Source organism: Euwallacea similis, chromosome 13 (assembly GCF_039881205.1).
Source record: "Euwallacea similis isolate ESF13 chromosome 13, ESF131.1, whole genome shotgun sequence".
Classification (NCBI taxonomy): domain Eukaryota; kingdom Metazoa; phylum Arthropoda; class Insecta; order Coleoptera; family Curculionidae; genus Euwallacea; species Euwallacea similis.
This window is the reverse complement of record NC_089621.1, coordinates 1,478,526-1,499,054: the sequence shown is the minus strand read 5'-3', so window position 1 is coordinate 1,499,054 and position 20,529 is coordinate 1,478,526. Positions and strand designations below refer to the sequence as shown.

The 20,529-nt window shown below is 37.6% G+C and overlaps 1 protein-coding gene across 1 annotated transcript; it reads right to left on the bottom strand.

Moving 5' to 3' along the window:
* Nucleotides 1-19,126: 19,126 nt before the first annotated feature.
* Nucleotides 19,127-20,499, bottom strand: LOC136412935 (uncharacterized). Its single transcript, XM_066396204.1, has 5 exons — nucleotides 20,215-20,499; nucleotides 19,875-20,157; nucleotides 19,668-19,790; nucleotides 19,461-19,614; nucleotides 19,127-19,408 (listed from the first exon to the last, which is right to left on the bottom strand). The coding sequence occupies exons 1-5, from the start codon at nucleotides 20,227-20,229 to the stop codon at nucleotides 19,270-19,272; spliced, it is 714 nt and encodes a 237-aa protein (XP_066252301.1). The 5' UTR covers nucleotides 20,230-20,499; the 3' UTR covers nucleotides 19,127-19,269.
* Nucleotides 20,500-20,529: the final 30 nt, after the last annotated feature.

The following is a 20,529-nucleotide window of genomic DNA, read 5'->3' as shown; positions in this document are numbered from 1 at the left end:
GATAGTTTGATTGTTTCAATGCCTACGGAAAATTGGGGCCAACCTGCACAAGTCGTAATCGACAAATATACGTTTTTGCGCCTGTTTTAATTGCACTTATAGCTCCCTGGGCCATAAAGTGCACATTCCTAGCTGGAGCATTTAATCCCATAGAGATGATTTATGCCCAAAACTCCTAGGAGCGCAATATTAGCTGTTGCAGCTCCGCCAGTTAATTCCCACTTTACCAGCACTTATACTGTAAAATTTATATATTCCTGTCGTTCATCTCCCGGAATTTTGGAGTATCGAGGACTTAAGTCCGATCGCAATATGATTACTTATGAATCCAGTGACAAAGTGCGGTAATTAAAACTAACGAGGGCCCATTCGAGGCGACTTCCAACTTTCCACTTTGCGGAATTGTCCGTTCAATGGGCCTCCATAAGTTTGGAGAAATAATTCGTTGGTGCATTTTCATGTGGTCCCAAGGCACAATAACCCTGCAACTGTAATGAAAGGTCTAATATTCGGCTCGCCGTGGAATGCTCCGCTCTGAAATTTGAATTGAACCCATTCGCATTGGGGCCGTTTTAGAGCTGCAGTGTGGTTTTGACAAATTGCTCTATTAAACCAGAACGTAGACACTTTCCTCGAATAAGCTTGTTTGTGGGCGTTAAAATATCACCCCGATTGTTGAGCTTTTTCCTGGAAACTTGGAGTGAATTACACGAATTGAGTGCGACAAGTGAAATATTTGGAATTCAATTAGATTCGGCCCTGTTTAGGGTGCCACACGAGCATGCATTAACGGGATTTACGTCCCCAAGTTTGGATGTTGCGGTGTTTGAACCATAAGTCTGGACTAACTTGAACACAGCGATGTAACACCGGCACTTTAGCACTACACACACGCTCTATTAACTTGGTTAAATAGGCCAAATTTGCTCCATCCCCGCTGCTGCTTTTGATTTTTTTACACTCGTGTCCTGCGATCGCATGATACATATTGCTGCAGGAAAACTTTCCTATGCAGGAGGGTCCCGGAACGTTGATACAAATGAACATGGAAATGGTAGTGGACAGATAGAGTGACCCAGCCAAATATGCCCCGCAAAAAAGTCGCTCGTTTTCCCTCTACAGGATGTTTAGATCGTTTTTTATTGTGCAAATTGGGACCGCAGCTTTTGGTCTAGCGGCTAGAAATTGCTCGTGTCTGGCCTCATTACGTGGGCTGTCTTTTGAGTTTTACACACGGGGTGAGTCGAAAAAACTGGGCCAACACTAAACTCGACGTCGCTGGTACCAATGCCGCTGATTTAAGAGATACAGCGCGTTCGCGGTTTAAATTTTATTCCAAAATTTCTGGATAGTTAAGAAAGTTTTGATGGTGTAAATCTGAAAATTGCTGGTTTTATGTATTTTGATGAGAAAATTACGAATTTTAAATTTATTTTGACGTTGCTTCTACAGGACGTTAGTTTCATTCTATTATTTAAGTTTTTTTTTATCTATTGAGCCATGCTTCAAACAAATCGAGAATTTAAAAGAACGCTCAATGCTATAGAGGAAATGTACTGTTGTTTAAGTCGTCCAAATCTATTGGCTTTTGAGTTATTTGCGATTAAAAGATTTAATGTACTTTATTATGTTTTTTTCATTTTAATTCTCTTCAGAAGTTGCGGTAGAGAATACAATCAACGAATCGATTTAAAAATAATAAAGAAATTTTGTTTAACATTCAGAGACATTTAAGAAAATGTATTTTAAAATGTGTTGAGGTAGGTGGTGGACACTTCCAATGTTTGATTTAAAGTTTGTCATTTTGCCAGTAATTGTAATTATTTTTTATTGTTGCTTTCATTACTTTTTTGTACCTTTTCACCTTTTAACAATAAAAAAAAATCATAGAAAAATACATCGAACCTTTTAAGTGTAAACAATTTAAAAATCGATAGATTTCAACGACCTAAACGAGAGTACACTTTTTCTGTAAAATTGTGCGTTTTTGTTTCAATTTTCCACTTGTATTAAGCATGGCTCGACAAATAAAACAAATATTTTAAATTATTTAAATATTGCGATAAAACTAGAGCTCTCTGGGAACAACGCCAAAATAACCTTAAAATTCGTAATTATTTCACTAAAAAACATAAAACTACTCATTTTCAGATTTATACTATTAAAACTATTTTAATTATTGAAAAATTTCAGAATAAAATGTATACTTTGAACACTCTGTAACTCTTAATCCAGCGACATTGATATAAGCCATGTTGAGCTCAATCACAATATTTTGGTGTCTAGTATTTCCTTTTTAGTGTTGGTCCTTTCTTTTTGTCTCATTCTGTATAGAGCTGGAACAAAACAGTAAAGACTTTATTGTTTTTCAAAGTATTCCCCACGGAGATCAATGCATTTTGCATGCTGTGGACCATTTTTGGAAGCAGTTATTCTATTAATTAGTTGATACGATCAAAATGACGTTTTTGAAGACGTCGACGACTTTTTTTGCCGACTAGAAGCTTTGACCACGTAGTCCGTTCTCGATTTTCGGAAAGACAAAAAAATCATTAGGATTTAGGTCGGGACTGAACGGCGGACAATCTAAAATTTCGATGTTTTGTCACGTTTAAAATTCCATTGTACTGCGAGCTGTATGCGAACTTGCATTGTCTTAGTGGAGGATGATTTGTCGTTTGGGATTGTTTTTTTTTTATCTCAGCGATGACTTCCGGCAAACAAATGATTGTATACCGTAATCTGCTGGGAATCACTGATCTTGCGGGGAAATTTTGCTACATGGGCTTTTGAGACAAATGTGGCGACCATCTTTTTGGGTACACTTTGAAAACGGATAACTTTTCTTGGTTTTTCTTCACCTTGGAACACCCAAACAGATGACTAGCGTTTATTTTCAGATTCATATGAGTAAATCCTCTATTCATCACCACTGACGTTTCTGTACGCGTTTTTAGAGTTCTCTGCATTGAAGCCTTAGCTTTTTTCTGTTTTTCAGTCAGCAGATGCGCTATCCGATGAGGCACTAATTTTTTTCCAGATGATTCTTCATGCAAAATTTTGTTAACTAAAATCTTTGGAATCCCCAATGATGCCTCAATCTCACGATATGTCACATATCAACCTTCCTTGATGAGCTTGTCGTCGCATGCACGTTTTCCTGGGTAACTACCGTTTTTCGGGCACCTGCTCTTGGACCGTGGTTAAAACTCGTCCGTCCACGTTTGAAGTCCCCATAATAACAAGAAATTGTCGACTGATGTGGCACTTCATTGCCGAAAGAAAACCCAACTCGGTAAAGTATTCTTGTTGAGGCGATTGTCTTCCAAAATTGTAAAAAATTCTCGTGCGAAAATTTTCTCGGATTAATTCCATTATTCGTACAAGCAGTCAATTTTGAAAATTCACTGTATTTACTATGAGATCATTTAAATTTCATACCTAGCCAGCTGTGGGGTTTTACACAAGAAAAAGAAAAGAAAAAACGTAGGTCGTAGCTTGATCATATTCCGCAAAATGACGTTAAAATTAACTTTTGATAAAGGAGCAGAGTAAGGTTATGTTGCTTTACTCACTTTCATCGACATACGTTATTTTCTTAAACAAACTTCACCGCTGACTAAATATGAAATTTAAATGGTCTCTCTGTACAATACAGTATACATCGCACTGAAAATTTGGATTTAGGTTAACTAAAGATTAAAGTTAACCTTTATTAGTGACATTTGAGCAGAGCCGCCATCTATGTCCCTGCATGCAAAGCATAAAGGACAACCCTTGTGTACAGAGTGTACCATTGAAAACTTTGCTTCAGAATTATTTTGAACTACGATCAAAATATTAAAAATTGCCACGAAACGTCGATTTTGTTTTAGAGAGGGACACATTTCAGCGTTAAATGCAGATTCACCGAAACAACCCCCTTCACGGAAGTGCATTCAACCCTGCAGTCTGAAAAGGGATTATAGGTCGAGTGATGCCCCGTTTGAAAGGGTTTTTCATTCTTATTGTCAGAGTTTCATTTTTTTCCATTTTAGATAACTTGTTAAACAGTAAACTAAAGTAATCCACAAATTTAACAATAGGTACAGGCGGGGCAAATTGCAGTAAGGTTTGGGGTGGCATCATGTAAAACCTTTCCACTTTCAATTTATCAAATTTGCATCAACAGCCGCCCTGCTTATCATGTTTATTTAGCAGTAATTGAGTTGAAAATCATCAAACTGAATTAAAAAAAATTCCCAAAATTTCAATTATTTTGCAATTTAAAAATTGTTTACAAATGTTTTACAAAGAGGTTTTTTTAATTTAAAAAAATGTATCGACAAGAAATTTACAAATCTATATAGTAAATGAAGAGTAAATGTGTTTAGTAATTAGTAATTTCAAAAATGGTTTATTGGAGAGACGAGAGGGCTAATTTCTCCCTATCTTAAAAATAATGATAGTGCAGGGATGAAGGCAAGAATTTTTAATTGACGCCACCCAAGTAAACACACCTCCGATGTTTACATCGCCAGTTCGGTTCGAAAGTTTTGTGAAACAAGATCGGTGGAAAATAGGAAATGCCAACCTCTAAACCCTGTTAGAAATGAGGCTATCGAAATTACCGTTCTTGGTCATGTGGAAGTGGATCGTAATTTGAGAATTTCTAAGCTATCTGAAATTTCGGGAGTTTCTCACACAAATTATCAACGTATTTTAAAAGCCTACAAATACCGTTCGTATAAACTTCAATTGGTTCAGGAACTTAATGAAGACGATCCTGACGATCTCTCGCAGTTTGCAAAAGAGATGGTTAACCGACTGACAAAGTATTAAATTTTTGTACATTCAATACGTTTTCTCGACGAATGCGCTTTTTATCTCAATGGATCGGTTAATCGCCATAAGTGCCGTTATCAGAGTGGCCCCAAGTCAACATTATTTAGAGAGGAACACACTCAAAGTCCTCAAGAACTTAATGTGTGGGCAGGAGTTCTCGGAAACGAGGTTATTGGACCATACTTTCTGCCAGGAAATCTTAATGGAAAAATCCACTTTGAACTTTTGGAGAATTACGTTTAATCAATGATTGTTGAACCTATGGAAAATGGCAATAATATCTTAAAGGACAATGTACGATTTCAACAAGATCGGGTACCTTCACATTTTACACTTCCAGTTCGTTAGTTTTTGAACGGAAATTTTCCAAATCAATGAATAAGTTGCCGCGGATCTATTGAGTGGCCACCCAGATCACCTAATCTGACACCCTTCGATTTTTTTGTGAAGATATTTAAAGTCGAAAATTTATGCCACTCAGCCGCAGTCTCTGGAAGAGGCCAGGCGGCGTATCGTCAGATGATGAATGTCTCCAAATTACCCCCGAAATTCTTGACAGCGTTCGTCGAAATGTTGAACAACGTTTTTATTGTTGCTTGAAAGTGGAAGGTGGACATTTTGAACAAATAATTAGATGGTTAATATAAAATTGTCTTTTATTTCTAAACATAAATTAAATATTTTTTTCAACAACAGGTGATCTAAAATTTTAAGAAATTACACGCTAACAATCAGAATTAAAAACCCTTTTAAATGAAATGGTTCTCGACCTATAGCGCCATTGGAGATTTTAAAATTGAATGCACCCCCACGAAGAGGGTTATTTTGGTGAATCTGTATTTAACGCAAAAACGTGTCCCTCATCGAAAACTTCAACTTTTAATATTTTGATCGTAATTTAAAGTCAGCTTAGTGCAAAATTTTCATCGGTATACCTTTTTTTCAATAATTAGATTTTTTCGCACCACCGTCAAAACTTTGTGATTTACATCTCTGAGAGGGGATCGAACGACTGTATTCTTTTTGTCGAAGACGGAAATCGGAGCTGAATCATTATTTTTGCTTGACTGAGATATATTTGATACGTAATCCTGCCCAGAAACCGTACGCGCAAACGCAAATATGAATTTTTGTAAACTATCATGGCGCTCCAAAGCCACCTTCGATGAGTATACCAAAAAAATACCCACCGTTTAGATGCTGCGCAGAAAACAGCATTCATAAAACACTTTTGACGCGACGGCTAACGAACATTCACGATCGCTTGAACGATTGAATTGTTTCCAAAGCCACCTTTGTCAAAAATGTTAATATTCACAAAACTGCGTTTATTCGATAAATCGATTAATCGATTTAAAATGTTTGACCTGCAAATTGGTCATCGCAGCATAATCAACGTTTTTATATTGACCCGTAGGTATTTCTCCTCGAAGCTGCATACATACAGCGACTTTCAAAACTGACAGTACATAACGCAAAAATTAGTAATTCGATTGCAAATAGATGTTTTTACGCTTTTTTTATTTTAATGGACATATATCTATTGCAAATAAATATAGAATAGAATATGCTACAAAAAAAAATCACAAAGTATTTTCTATTCAAAAATAATAATTAACAAACAATAACCAAATGTAAATGTCGACGCAAAATTAACCGTACAAAACATATAATTCGTTTTTAAAGCCTGTAAAAACTTATCAAAACAAGTTTTTTGGTTTAAGTTTATTCATAAATCGTTTAGCTCAGCCTACTACATTAATTTTCTCAGAAATAATCACTATGCCAAACAAAAATATGCAAACAAATCTTACGCCGCGTAAATTAATATTAAAATTTTATTCCACAGAATTGTCAATGAGAAAAATTGGTGAATTAATAAGCAAGATGCTTTCCACGGTGCAAGGGAATAATGAACAGAAATGTCTACTCCGATATTCCTAAAAGAAATTTGAGACCTTCTTCCGAAAAATTGAACATGCCTGGAGTTTTTTTTATTTCCAACAAGATAACGATCCCCCCGAGCGCACTGCTGGGATTGTACAGCAATAGTTGGTACTTGTATATAATGCGCCAAAATTATTAAATTTTCCGCCTCAATCACCAGATCTAAACCCGATTGAGAATTTGTGGGGAGTTTTAAAAAATGAGATTCAGAGTTGCAACTGAAGTAATTTAGGGTAATTCAGAAGCGTCGCCTTTACTGCATGGAAAAACATTTCTGCAGATGTAACAAAAAAGTTGGTACAATCTTTGCCGCGTCGCGTGAAGACTGCGATTGAAGCTAAAGGAGAAACTGCGAAGTACTCATTTTTTCAAATTTATTAAAGTGAATTAGTAATGTGTACATTTGCGTTTTTTACGGTTAATTTTGTGTCTACATTTAGAGTTGGGTATTATTTGTTAATTATTATTTTTGAATTATGATTTTTTTGTAGTATATTTTATTCCATATTTATTTGCAAAAGATATACAGTGACGACCATATAAATAAGACACTGCAAAAATTGACTTATTTTTATCAAAATTTAGACAAAATCGTGAAATAGAGATTTACCGCAAATTTATTGTACTTGGAAAGAACAATAAAAATGTATAGCCAAAAAAGAGGTATTTTTTTTATGTTAACTATTTAGTCTTATTTTACCATTTAACGGAAATGCACATAAATAGCACACGTTCTTTCTCTGTTCATTTATTTCATTTCTTTGCATTCATTTACTTGCGCTGAAAGAAAATTAATTAGTAAGTCGCTCTATTTGTTATTTAAAATACTTAATTATATTCTTTTTTAAATTGGTGGAAAAAAATACTGCAGTACAAAGGAACGTTCTTTAATATTTGAGATGGAAAATAAAGGAATGACTATAACAGAAATTAGTAAAGGTCTACGATACTCAAGGAAATTCATCTGCAATGCGATGAGTCTGTGTACGCGCACAGGCACTAGATCAGATAAAATTAAATCACCTCGAAAAAGAAAAAAACTACAGAAGGAACGGATAAAATAATGCAACGCATAAGCAAAATAAATCCTTTTTTGAATGCTCAACAAATTGAACAGCAAATTAGAAGGATTGCGCTATAAATTTATGAGAGCCATAAGGCGTAGACTAAATGAAGTGAATCTTCGAGTGTGCATTGCTAAAAAAACCACTTGCGCCTAAAGAGAAATCCAAAAAAAATGTTTACTTTTTGCTGAAGAACATTTACCTAAAAATGTAAATTTTTGAAAAAACATTTTATAGAGTGACGAATCTAAATTTAACCGACTTGGAAGTGATGGTAGATGTTATGTTCGTCGTTCTCCATAGCGTAGCCTTGACCCTCAATATACTGTCAAAACTGTGAAGCACGGAAAGGGCTCTATTTTGATTTGTGGTGCAATGTCCTGGCGAAGAGTGGGACCTATTTACAGGATATAAGGTAATATGGACTAATTTTTGTGTAAAAACATATTCGAAAATGTAATGGAACCACACACTGATGAGCGTCTACCGATTTCATATACGAGGAGTGATCAAAAAGTTCCAGGACTTTTTCAATTACCGGGCAACGTCGCAACGAAGCGCAGTGCGGCTGGCACCATTGTTTTTTCCGACGCTCAATTTTTTTCGTTTTCGCAAAGTTTCAACTGATTTTGTAGAACGAGTTTTACGTGTTTAGAGATTTTTCGATATTTTGCAACATAAATTTAAACGAAGAGCAACGTGTTTTTGTGAAGTTTTATGCTAAGGTGGGCAAAACTTTTACCAAAACTTTTCAAATGTTGCAAGAGGGGTTTGAGAATGAATGGTTGAGTCACTGTTTTTTTTTCGATTGGTAGGGTGTGGTGTACTACGAATTCCTTCTATGAAGTGAAACAATTAATCGTTTTCGTTCCCTTCAAATCCTGAAAAATTTTCGTGGGGCTGTGCGAAAGAAGAAACCAGTGCTGTGGCGAAGTGGAGATTGATTGCTGCGCCATGACAATGCACCAGTTCATTCGCGATTTCTGCCCAAAAAACGACATGACTGTCATCCCTCAGCCTCCCTACTTACCAGACCTCGTCCTCGCAGACTTTTACTTGTTTCTCAAATTCAAGAGATCTTTGAAGGGACAACGGTTTGACTCGATTGAAAACATTAAAGAAACGTCACTGGAAGAGTTAAGCGGCATTCTATTAGAACAGTTCTCGGGGTCCTTCAAGTAGTAGAAACGATATTGAGAGAAGCGTATACATTGCCAAGGGAAGTACTTTGAAGGAGACAATGTTGAATCATTTTTAATACTTTTAAATGAAGTTTTTAAACATTAACCCTGGAACTTTTTGATCACCCCTCCAAAATTTACGCATAACAACGATCTTAAGCACTTCTCGCGGCTTGTGAAATCATGGCTCCAGGGACAGGCAGTAGACGTGTTGAATAGGCCAGCTCAAAGCTCTGACTTAAATTCTATGAAAAATTTGTGACAACACGTAAAAAGAGATCTCAATATGAAAAATTCGCTTAATCTAAGTAAATTGTGAGAAAACATCTGGAATTCTTGGTACACGGTTTCGAATAGCGTTTGCCAGAAATTGGCCTATACCATTCAGGCTTAAAGCTGTAATCCAAAATAAGGGTTATCTTACAAAACATTAGTTTTTTAAGAGTTCATTTTTAGTTTTCTTCTAAGTATACCAATTACATGCCCCTAGGTGTGAAAAAAATACATTTTTTCAATAATTTTCATTCATTTTTTGAAAAGTTTTCGTTATATTATAATGTAGTATTTGCCAAAGAAATATAAACAATATTGTGTTTTATTTTATTTCACCTTATTTCATCTTTGTTAAAACGACATTAAAACGACAAAAAAAGTGTAAAAACATCTATTTGTAACAAATTTATTAACTTTTACCTTAAGTGCGGTCAATTTTAGGAAAAACTGCAAGTGCTGAATTGTTCTTGCTAAAATATTCCTATGAGTAAACACCAGACACAAAAATGCATTTATTTACGTAATGGTTTAGGTATGGGAAGGTGCTACATCGTTTTAAAAGCAATTTAATTGTTTCCTCGCACTTGCTGATATTCAAGGCGTTCTAGCAAAATAAAAGCTCGAGGCAGATTTAATGTCTTATTCAGATAAAGATAATTAACCTAGATAGCTTCAAAGTTTTGCATCACCTTGATTTTCGGACATTTTATTATTCGGTGCAAAAAAGGTATGAAATATCTTTTTACTGCAGAGTTTTGATGAAAAATCAATTAGTTTGCATCATAATGACTGTAACATTAAATTTTAAACAATAAAAACAACTCTTAAAGAGAAAAAACGAAAATGTTCATTCAACATTTTTTAAATAAAAAAGAAATTGATAACGTGTATTTCCATCCCTTGCATCCATACAAGCTTGAAAGCGTCGCTGCATGCTTTGAATGAGGTTAGCTATAACATCTTAAGGACCATGCTACTATTCTTCTGCTGTAGCAATATCAAGCTCCTGGATGGTTCTGGGAGCATTTATTCGAGAGTTCACAGCTCTAGAAATCACATCCCAAACATGCTCTATAGGGTTCATGTCGGGCGATAAAGCAGACCAATCTAAACGGTTGATGAGAACGACAATGCCCGGTCCGTGAAGACAAATCTGTTGCCAACTACCCATTGCCAGGGTCTGATACATGGATTCAGAACGTTACTAATGTATCTGTCACCCGGTATTGTCTCTTGAACATTAATTAAGTCGGTGCGCCCGTCGGACATTATACCAGCCCAAAACATGGCACTTCCTTCCACAAAAGGAGACACGGGGCGAGCGTGGGCAAGTTCATCAGCTCTTGTTGGCCCTCTCCAAAATCGAATTCGACGGCTGTCATTCACCAAACGAATTCTGGTTTCGTCAGAAAAAAGAACAAAATTTCAAAATCCTTCTGGTAAGTGCTGATTAAATGCTGATTAAATTTTACAAATGTTGAAAATTATTAATAATCGTGTGAAATTGAATAGAAAAAATCTTAGTCTCAACGCTATCACAACCCTAATAGGGAAAATGAATTTAGAGTGATGAATGACGCCTAACTCAATAACGCAACAGTCGAATGTAACAAATGAGGTACTAAAATGTAGAAAATGAAAAGCCCTTTAAAATGATGTATCACTTAACCCACTTTACCATTTAAGATATTTGGAGGGGTGACTCTAGGAGGTATAGGGTTGAAAGAGGCCCAGAGAATTCTACATAAAAATTGTTCCTTTTCGATAACAAAATCCGCATGTTCCGGCGATTTTTAAAAAATCTATCTCGTTTCTAGATATGTAATAGGGTTGGGAAGCTTTTAAATTGACACCCTGTATAGAGATTTTGCCTTTAAGTATTAACACGCCTATGGCCACTTTTAGGCTTGCCTTGCACAGGGTTAGCCTCTAAATAGCGATTCCATATGCGGGAGACGTCGCTTTAAGAAACGCCCAGTTGCTCAGCTACAAACCTCTGAGAACGTCTTTCTTCCATTAAAACCACTATTCTTGCACGATGAGTTTGTGGTACCACTTGGCATTCGTGGTTCTGCTTTGAGCCCTAAAATGGTACCAGCTGACACCATCAAAATAAATCCCGATTTTTTAAAATTTAAAATGTAAACAATGTTTTAAAATGTAAATAAACGTGTAAACAATTGTTTATCAATACAGAAGGGGTATCGTTGTTGCTGAGAAACCATGAATTTCAAGGTAAAAGAAAAATTTGGCGGGAAATTGTTTTAAAACGGAAAAATCAGGTGATGCAAAACTTTTGAAGCTATGTGTACTTATTATTATTCAACGTTGGTCCAAGCCCTTAGTAAACGTTGGATGTTATTCTCAGTTGGTTTTAACGATACGCAAAACGGCATTTATTTGGGGAGATATGACCGGTGAGGTATGGATAGGTGCTACATCGTTTTAAAGGAAATTTAATTCTCTCTCAGCACATTTGCTAATTTATCGAGTGTTCTATTTATAAAAAAAAACGCACTCTAAGCAGGTTCAATGTCTAACCAAAAGATTATTAGTTTTGAGCCATCTTATACCAAGTAAGTCCACTTTTTCTACATGGGGACAATTTCCAAAATTTCTGCTTTTTGTTTTTGAAAGTTTTAGGGGCGAATTAATTAAAATCTCTGTGATGTAAGAGTCGATAACTTTGATATTTTTACAAATTCTGATGAGCCTCATTTCGAAACTGAATAATGGCGGGCGAGAAATTCTCACTGTGGATTAAGAAGACGAAACCTTCGTCCAAATACTGAAAGATCTCTGAAGAGACCGAGGGCATCAAATTATCAACTTCTACGGAAAGAGACACAGTTTCCATGCCATTTCACGCCAGTTTCTCGACGCCGAATTGATTTCTGTAATTTGTTACCCGAGAACCAACACCACGACCCTTTGCTCTTTAATAAATTGTTGTAGTGAACATCTGCGGCCACCCCAAAAACCCGATTTAAACTCATTGGATTTTTTCTTCTTTTTGCATGATAGTCCCGCAGGTCATTGTTTTAGGCATATCACCCATTTCCCTAGCTAGGAGCCAACTTCCTTCCTTCCTCAATTGTATCATCGCTTCCGGGGCACCCCACATCAGATAAATTCAATCACTATTGCAACTGCCGAAAGCTCTCAAACATTACCGTCAAAATTGATTAGGCTAATGCTAATGCGAAAGTTGAAAGCGGACTCTGAACTTACCGAAAGTTCGTGCTCGGCAAAATTATAATCCGGGCGTGTCGAAACGAGGATTGTCTTAAATTTGGCTGGAGCATTTTCCTATGTTTTCCAAACACATTAACGTCTCCGACTAATGAAATATCATCGAGCATACCTGTGTTCGGCAAATGTGGGGAAATTAAAGCTTTTGCTTACGAAGATAACTGCATTATACCACGATTGCAGGCTTTGTGGAGAATGCAATAGACCGAAAGTTGAAATTAGTAGTCCCCTAGTTTCGAGATTGTTTTGTGTTTATCCGCAGTGAACGATTTTCAATGTTCCTCATTGTCAAGGAAAATGGAGGATTTGTGACGGGAAATTACAAGAAGCTAACGAAAACTTTTGCAATCTGGCAACGCGAAGCGCATTTTGACAGGAAGCGGCACGAGGCCACCGGTCTGACGGGTTTAAAACAAACGAATGCCGCGGCGTTGTCATTTTTTTAAAATTGAACGTGCGGCCTGCCAGATTTTTGAACAGCGTTGCAAATTAAATTTCCAGGATTCCTAGGCATCTTCTGAGGTTTCTCGGCGCCCGGATCCAATAATTTTTCTTTTATCCTCTTTGAACGGTTTTTAATACTTCTCACTCACACAATACTTTTTAATAGTATTTTCTCCTTACGTAGGTTGGATCTAAATCGACAAAATATCGTCATTTTAAAGCGCCGAAAAGAATTTTTGTCAGTCAGAGATAAAATACCCCCATCAGTTTTCGCTTTGTAATACTGCGAAAGTCCGCATTGCGACACTAATGATGCCTTATTTCAGCGATCATGATTTTTGCGGGCCAGAGGCAAAAATTGCGTCTGGATGGGAAAACGGGGCATTCGATTCAATACAGTCCGCTGGAAATCGTTTTCCCCCTTCTTTTTCCGACCATTTGTTTGTCGTTAGGCTACAAGTGTCAATGGACCGCTTTTTCCGGCGGACGATAAAACAATCTAATGTAATTCCGCCTCCATGTACCGACATATCGCTACGAGAAAACAGATCTGACAAATCGATCCTTCGAGATTAGATCGACTTATTTCGAACAAGTCCTCGCCACCATTCCACCAATACGTCAAATAAATTGTAGTCCCTATTGCAATTCAATTGTTTCGACTTCGGTTCGCCCTTGATGACGACACTCTCCAAAGTAATCTCGAAACGTTTCCATTAAACTTGACAATGTCCATTTGCTGAGGAAACCTGCAGAGAGAAATTCAATACTTTCATTGACTTTATGCATCGGATTGTCTTTGCGAAATATATTTTTATTGGAATGATAATGACCCTTCGGCCTGCAAGGGCTTGAATGTCCGCATAGTGCTCTTGCATTAAACTACACCTAATAGGCAAACAAACAAATTAATTGGCAAAATTACGTCGATGGCGAAGGAGCCTCGATTCCTTCACTATTTTTTATTTACCATCGCCGATTCATCAGAAGCAGCGGCTCTTCCCACGTAGCAGCGCGTCTTCTCCATCATTATGCCAAAAAAAATTAACTTTCGTAATAAATGTGTATTTTTCATGGTAATTTCGTCAAAACATACATCATTTTTTGTGAATTCGCTTATCTGAAATTCCCGAAAGGCTCCGCTACTGCAGCTATTCCCTCCTTGGAGGAAATTGCTATACCTGAATACGTGGAATGCCAAAACTTTGCTTACAACTTCATAAAAAAATTCTGCGACAAGCTTAATATATTCCTGTCGTTCCAAGCTGATGGAACAAGAACTGGGAACAAAAACATTAGAGATTTATGCTACAGATAACCCCATAAGAATTTGTTATTGTTTCGCCACCAACCAGGAAATGGGCGAATCCAATTCAGAGAAATCATAATTTCCCATCTGTCCATTCCTTCCGGTGTACAAATACGTTGCGTGTCCCCCCGACTGGACGCACCCTAATTGATAGATATAGGACCACGTGATGTACTTTAGGGCCATTAACCATACTGGAGACGGAGGCTCATACGTTGAATAATTCAGCCGGGCTTCCGCAGGAAAGTTACAACGTTTATGTGTCCGTTGCCTTTGGGGAAGGGCCATAATTCTTTGTTTGATTTCGCTAGTTTTCTTTATGGGCTTTGAGAATCGGGACTGATTGCCACTCGTCCAGAGAGTATCGATCCTCCGGATAAATAAAACATTTTGATGGATGTACTTTCAACCTATAGTCGGCACCAAATAAGCTGGAAGAGATTATCGTATTGTTCCCGGATGAAACGGAAGTTCGACACAATGTGGTAGGAGTCTTTTCACTGAAATACCGCGAAAAATACACTAGACATGAACGAATATATTACATTATGAACACATCAAAGGGGGAATTAATCACTCTAACTACGCCACTGCTAAGGGCGTTAAAGTAACTAATTTTCTTACACCCTTCTTGATTTAGTTGAGATTGCTTATACACAGGAAATTAGCAGACCCTCCTCGGAAATAAATATAGGGTTCAACTACATTTACGTGCGGGAGAGCCACACGATTTTCTAGTCAGATAAGGGCCCACAGGAATATATAATCTTTCAGGAAAGTTTAGGCGAAAGCCTTGATAGGAGTTAAAGGTTAAGTACCAGTGAAGTTATAGGTTTAGAGTTTCTCGTCCTTATATCTGCATTAAGTTAATGATCACGTTTATGTTACAAGACTGCCGCTTTGAGAAATGTCTAAAATTCGAATGTAAATGCAGTTTGAAAAGCACTTCATCTGCTAATTAGTTGTCAACTGGCAGCTGCCACTCTCTAACTGGAGATTGAAGAACCGAAGCTAAAGAGCCTTAATCATAACTAATATGCCTAAAAATACCCACCCATCGAATATCTGGAAATCGATATTAAACGCATTTTCTGATTTTACTGATAAAACACTCATTTGCTCCCACTGTATCACTGATGTCAAGTCACATTTAGCGCTATTTACCCCTCCCCACCATAGCGGCATCTTTATTTGTTTTACATATTTAGACAGAGACAAAAGCGATTTCATCAATCCTGCTACCACAGATAGTGAAGTAGGCTCCGAACTCCGTTGGCACGAACCTTATATCTTCTGTCTTCATTTAACAACATGTACCTGAAAAGAAATACTACGCAGCAAATGACTCATCATTGAATCAAAGGTTGACATTTACAGTGGTGGCAAATGAGAATTTACAGAGGTAAAAGTAGAGATTAAAAAAAATTATTTTGATACCGACCACTGAGGGAACCAGAATTGATACAAAATCAAATTAAGTCGAAGAAATAGCGATCGGCAAACACCTCTTTAAAATCGCTTAAAGCAACAATTCGTTTTCATTATACATAAAGTCAAAACCTTCATCGCTTTAAATTTTTAATACACTAGTTAATGAGGCGAAACAGGTTACAAGAGCAACATTAGTTCAATGAAAGGTTAAAAGTGCCCCTGTGTAGAATTGATGACTTGCAGCCAGGAGGATATTGCAAGTGGGAGTAGGTAACGGAGCGTTTTAAGCTCTGTAGGTGTGACTTTATGATTGGTTTATTGACAAAAACCCTGCAGAGAGATTTGTGTGTTGAGCTGGGTTATATAGATATCTCCTTTTTTCAATTTCCTTTTTTTTTAATTGCACTTCATTGTTACAACCAGCTTTAAAATTGAAAAACCGACAAGGCATCAAAATGCACCACTGACGTTGCATTGAAACGGGGGCTGAATGACGCCGTAAATTTTTCCCTCCGATATTAAACTGTTTTTAAAACGAGCAAATCTATATGGGGGTACGAGAAAATTACTGTTTTCGGGCGACAGGAATAATATTGGAGAGCGGCTGCCGCCTGCAATGCGACACAGTTAAGGTACACAACGACCCGCCTCGCTAAATTTCTACCCACCAAGTTGTTGCTTTCCTATTTTAAGATCTATTTTATTACAGGCCTGTTCAACCCCGCATCGTCTAGATAAAATATTCTAACGCCCCGGGAAATGTTCCACATTTACGATTCTGTTTTCTGCCACCGCGCGGAGTTGCCCAGGTTATGGTAGTTTATGTACTCCGTCTCGAATCAACTTGTTAAATGGGCGAGACCTAGCAGTCGGAAAATTACCTTGAGATGGTTTTCAATTTTATGGGGCCCCTCAACAAGGTACACTCGCGGAAAGTCAAAATGAAATTGCTCGTGTATTTTGCTTATTATCCTGGAATTTTCAACAGAAATGGCTCTTATGACTCTTTTATGGAGCTTCGGAGGCCGTCAAAAGGCACGTCAGAGGATTAGCTTCAAGTGACATGAAGAACGGGATCGTAAACTTGTGAGCCTTTGTTGTGTCGAGTGTAAACCACATTAGTATTCCTTCGCCATTATATCAGGAAAATTTTCATTTAAGACTCGAAAAGCTAAAGCGGATTTATTTACTGAAATTTGCGCTTTTATCTATAAACTGTCATCGGCAACACCAAATAGATGAGGGCTGGATGATGTAAATTAATCTCCCATTTTTGGGCGTAAATCCATTTTCGAGAGAAATGCCGCTAAATGGCAATTATTTACCCGACAGGGAAAAATAGTTATTTAATTTGCAAGGCAAAAATAAGTAGCAAATTTACGGCTTGAGTGACTTGACACAAACGTTATATCCTCTGTCTTCATTTAAGACTATGTACCAGAAAAAGAGGTCTATATGTAACGTAACAGTTAACGTTGCGTCATACATCAATGTGCACAGTGGTGGTAAATAATAATTTGAACAGGCAAAGCTTGAGATTTTTATTGAACTTTGATACCGAGTGATTTTGCTGAGAATTCTCTCCATCTGTCAAATTTCTTATTTCAATAGATTTCTTATCGCTTCGTCGAACCAATCACCGGCGAATTTTAGTGATAATTTTCACTAGTTCAATTATCGCGATAATTTCCATAGTGAACGTAGTGTTCTTATCTGCTTGCGTTATTCTCAAATTCTTTTTTTCCTGGCAGATAAATAGATCAATTTTGTATATATTTACTCCAAATGTTAGCTTTGACTCGCAGTTTAAAACCAAAACTAATATTTTGCTTAATTTCTTCAATTATCTGCGTTATTTTGCGGCTGTTTGTGTGCAATTTCATTCTCTATTTATCTGTAATAATCAATTGCAGCCAATGGAATTGCCGGAAAGCCGATTGATCGCTGATTTCCATTCCGTAATTTTATTACTTACTATATGTTCATTGTAACTATCACTGCGTAAACACCAAAAATTCCAAATTTGATAACAATTATACCTCCGAGTGGTACTGACCGACCCGTTTTTTGTCGATTGGCGAAATAAATGATTCAGTGAAGACAGTCAAACGAAATATCTGCTGTAAGGTGTCACTTTTAGTACTTAGGCGGGATGAGCGTAGCTTTACAGCCTCGGCGCCGAAAGTGGCACTCTACGGCCTGATTTGTGCCATTCATTTTTGCGAATCGAAGAGAAATGGGTTTTGGACATAAAAGAGGAAAATTTCCTATTTTGGACCGTTGTCTTTTGATAACTTAATTGGAAAAGCTTATTGTACCAATAAATAAAATCCCTATTCCACCAACAAAAGCCCGGTACTCTTTAAATGTGAAATGTTGTGTATAGGAAATATTGCATTACTAAATTGAATTTTAAAGCCTGCCTGTTTCTCTATAGTAGATTGAAGCGATTTTCTGCTCATTTTGTAGCCGATGAGTATTTTCATTAACGGAAAAATAGCTGGATTTTATCCCATTGTAAAGAGATTTATTTCATTGTTTCCGGATTTTCCTGTAGAGAAAGATTTAGAATATTAATTTGAGTTACTACAATAAATTAAATTTTACGGTTTCAATTTGCTGAGTAATATATTATCATAATAAATATTGCCGAAGCCATTTAAGCTATTTGAGAAATACGCGTATAAAGGGGGAATTCCCTGAAGCGTATTTTAAATATCTCGCTACAACTGTCCATTATGGTGTTCCCTATAATGATTAATAATGGTTAAATGCAAAATGATCGCAATATATTCATAGAATTGCAATTAAAATGTGGGCATTTAAAACATGACGTTAATTTGTAAGCAATTACGCGGCTTGATGAAAAATATGAGTCCAACGTGCGAGAAAATTTAACAATAAATATTTCACTGTAATGGAAGATCTGCTCAGTTTTCAAGGCAATTTCCAGCATTCGTTCTTTGTCACTCGCCTAGTGGAAACTTAATCATTATGCGTCCTGAGGTAAATAGACATCCGCCTGAATGTATCTGCATGCCGCCTCATGCAGAAAATATCTCTTTTGGTTCCAGCTCTTGGTACTCCTAGTCCTTAGTGTTATCGCGAGCCGCGCAGCACCAATTCCAGACGCTGATCCAGAAGCCAGCCCTGATGCTAAACCTGATCCGAATCCTCAGCCACGACCGTGGGTGGTAAGCACTTGGGTCAAGGAATGGGTTTAAGTAAGAAAGAGTAGTGACGAGGAATCTTGTTTTAGCATTTGGGAATAGGTCCATATGTCTGGGGCTGGGGCCCATGGTTCCGACCATACTCATATTCAAGAGTAGTGTATTATTCAGGCCCCGAGGTCATTGTAGCCCCTTAGAACTTCATGGAAGTAATATATGAATAAAAATTTAATTCAAATGCGTTTTTATCTATAGAACAAATTCTATTTAGGTACAATGCAAATGTCAACAAGGCAGTGTTTATTGTTGAAGTCAAGTTTTCAACTCTATGTATAAGCAAATAGATATGATTAAATTACATCAAGCGTCTGTTCTTACTTTCCGCACCTTCCACAGGAGCCCCCATACCCTCCTGATCCCGCATATGCCCCAACTCCTGCCCCTGCCGATGCTCCGCCCCATCCTCCCTGTTGTGATGACGCTGCATATCCCCCTTGATAGGACCCTTCTCCCCTAAAAGAATATTTAAGTAACATCCCTCCGGCATTAGAATGAGATTTCAAACTTGTAAAGCCCATCGTCGAACTGCTTCTCCCGATAATCAGGCTGCCACTGTCCTTCAGCCCCACTGCCTCGGCCCCCCGGGTAAACCTGCCCTTCGGCCCCACTTCCTCTTCCCCCTGGGTAAACCTGCCCTTCAGCTCCACTGCCTCTGCCCCCTAAAAAAAAAAATAATTTAAGTCTCCTTTGAAGTCATAAGATAAATAACAACCTGGGTAAACTTGCCCACTTCCTCCACAGCCTCCGCTGCAACCACCGCCAGATGAGTAACCACCTCCGCCTCCTCCTCCCACGGAAATATATCCAGGCGATACTGAAGACTGGATTATTCCTCCTGCAGGAAACATTCATTCTTACTCAGTCATGTTCTCTAAATTATGAAATAATTGAGCCTCATAACAGGCCCTTTTCTCCATACCTTGCTTAGGAGGAGCGTAGATGCTACCTCCAATATCATTGGAGGATATTTGCCCTCCGCCGGAGCCTTGGATTGTGGCCTCAGCTCGCGGCCCTTGAATCGTGGCCCCTGGGTCACTAGGCCCAATGACAGTGGCACTTGCACTGGGACCTTGAATTAGTGTGCCTCCTCCCCCAGAGGAGTACCCTCCAGCTCCTCCCGAGCAGGCTCCCGGACATCCTCCCCCGTAGTGGGGCAAAGCCGTTGAGGTCGCAAAGGCAAGCAGCAGCGCTACTGCCAAACACTAAATTCGATTTTTTGGTGAAGGGATTTTCCGAGTTTTTGATTATATGGAACTTACCAAAAATTTTTGCATCTTTTCACTGGTTTATTCACTGGACCTAGATGCTCTTAGAGATGATCAAAGTTTACTAATAATAGCGGATTATCGTCGCTGATTTTTATATTCCAACACGAATTATGATGACCTCGCCATATTATTGTGCGAGATGGGATATCCCTGTAGCTACAGGGTGATTCACTTTTGACTCATCTTCACACGGATCTTGAGCACCTTATAAATTAGCGGCAACGTTTCACAGCGTCTCCCTATTGGTTGGTTCTCGACAAACGGATTTTTATTATGTAATGTTTATGGACTAAATTAATGGAAACA

Coding starts and splice junctions, on each gene's coding strand:
- LOC136412935 (XM_066396204.1), bottom strand. Junction 19,615..19,667: donor AAGTGGGCAAGTTTACCCAG/GTTGTTATTTAT, acceptor TTTTTTTTTTAG/GGGGCAGAGGCAGTGGAGCT. Junction 19,409..19,460: donor TTCGACGATGGGCTTTACAA/GTTTGAAATCTC, acceptor ATATTCTTTTAG/GGGAGAAGGGTCCTATCAAG.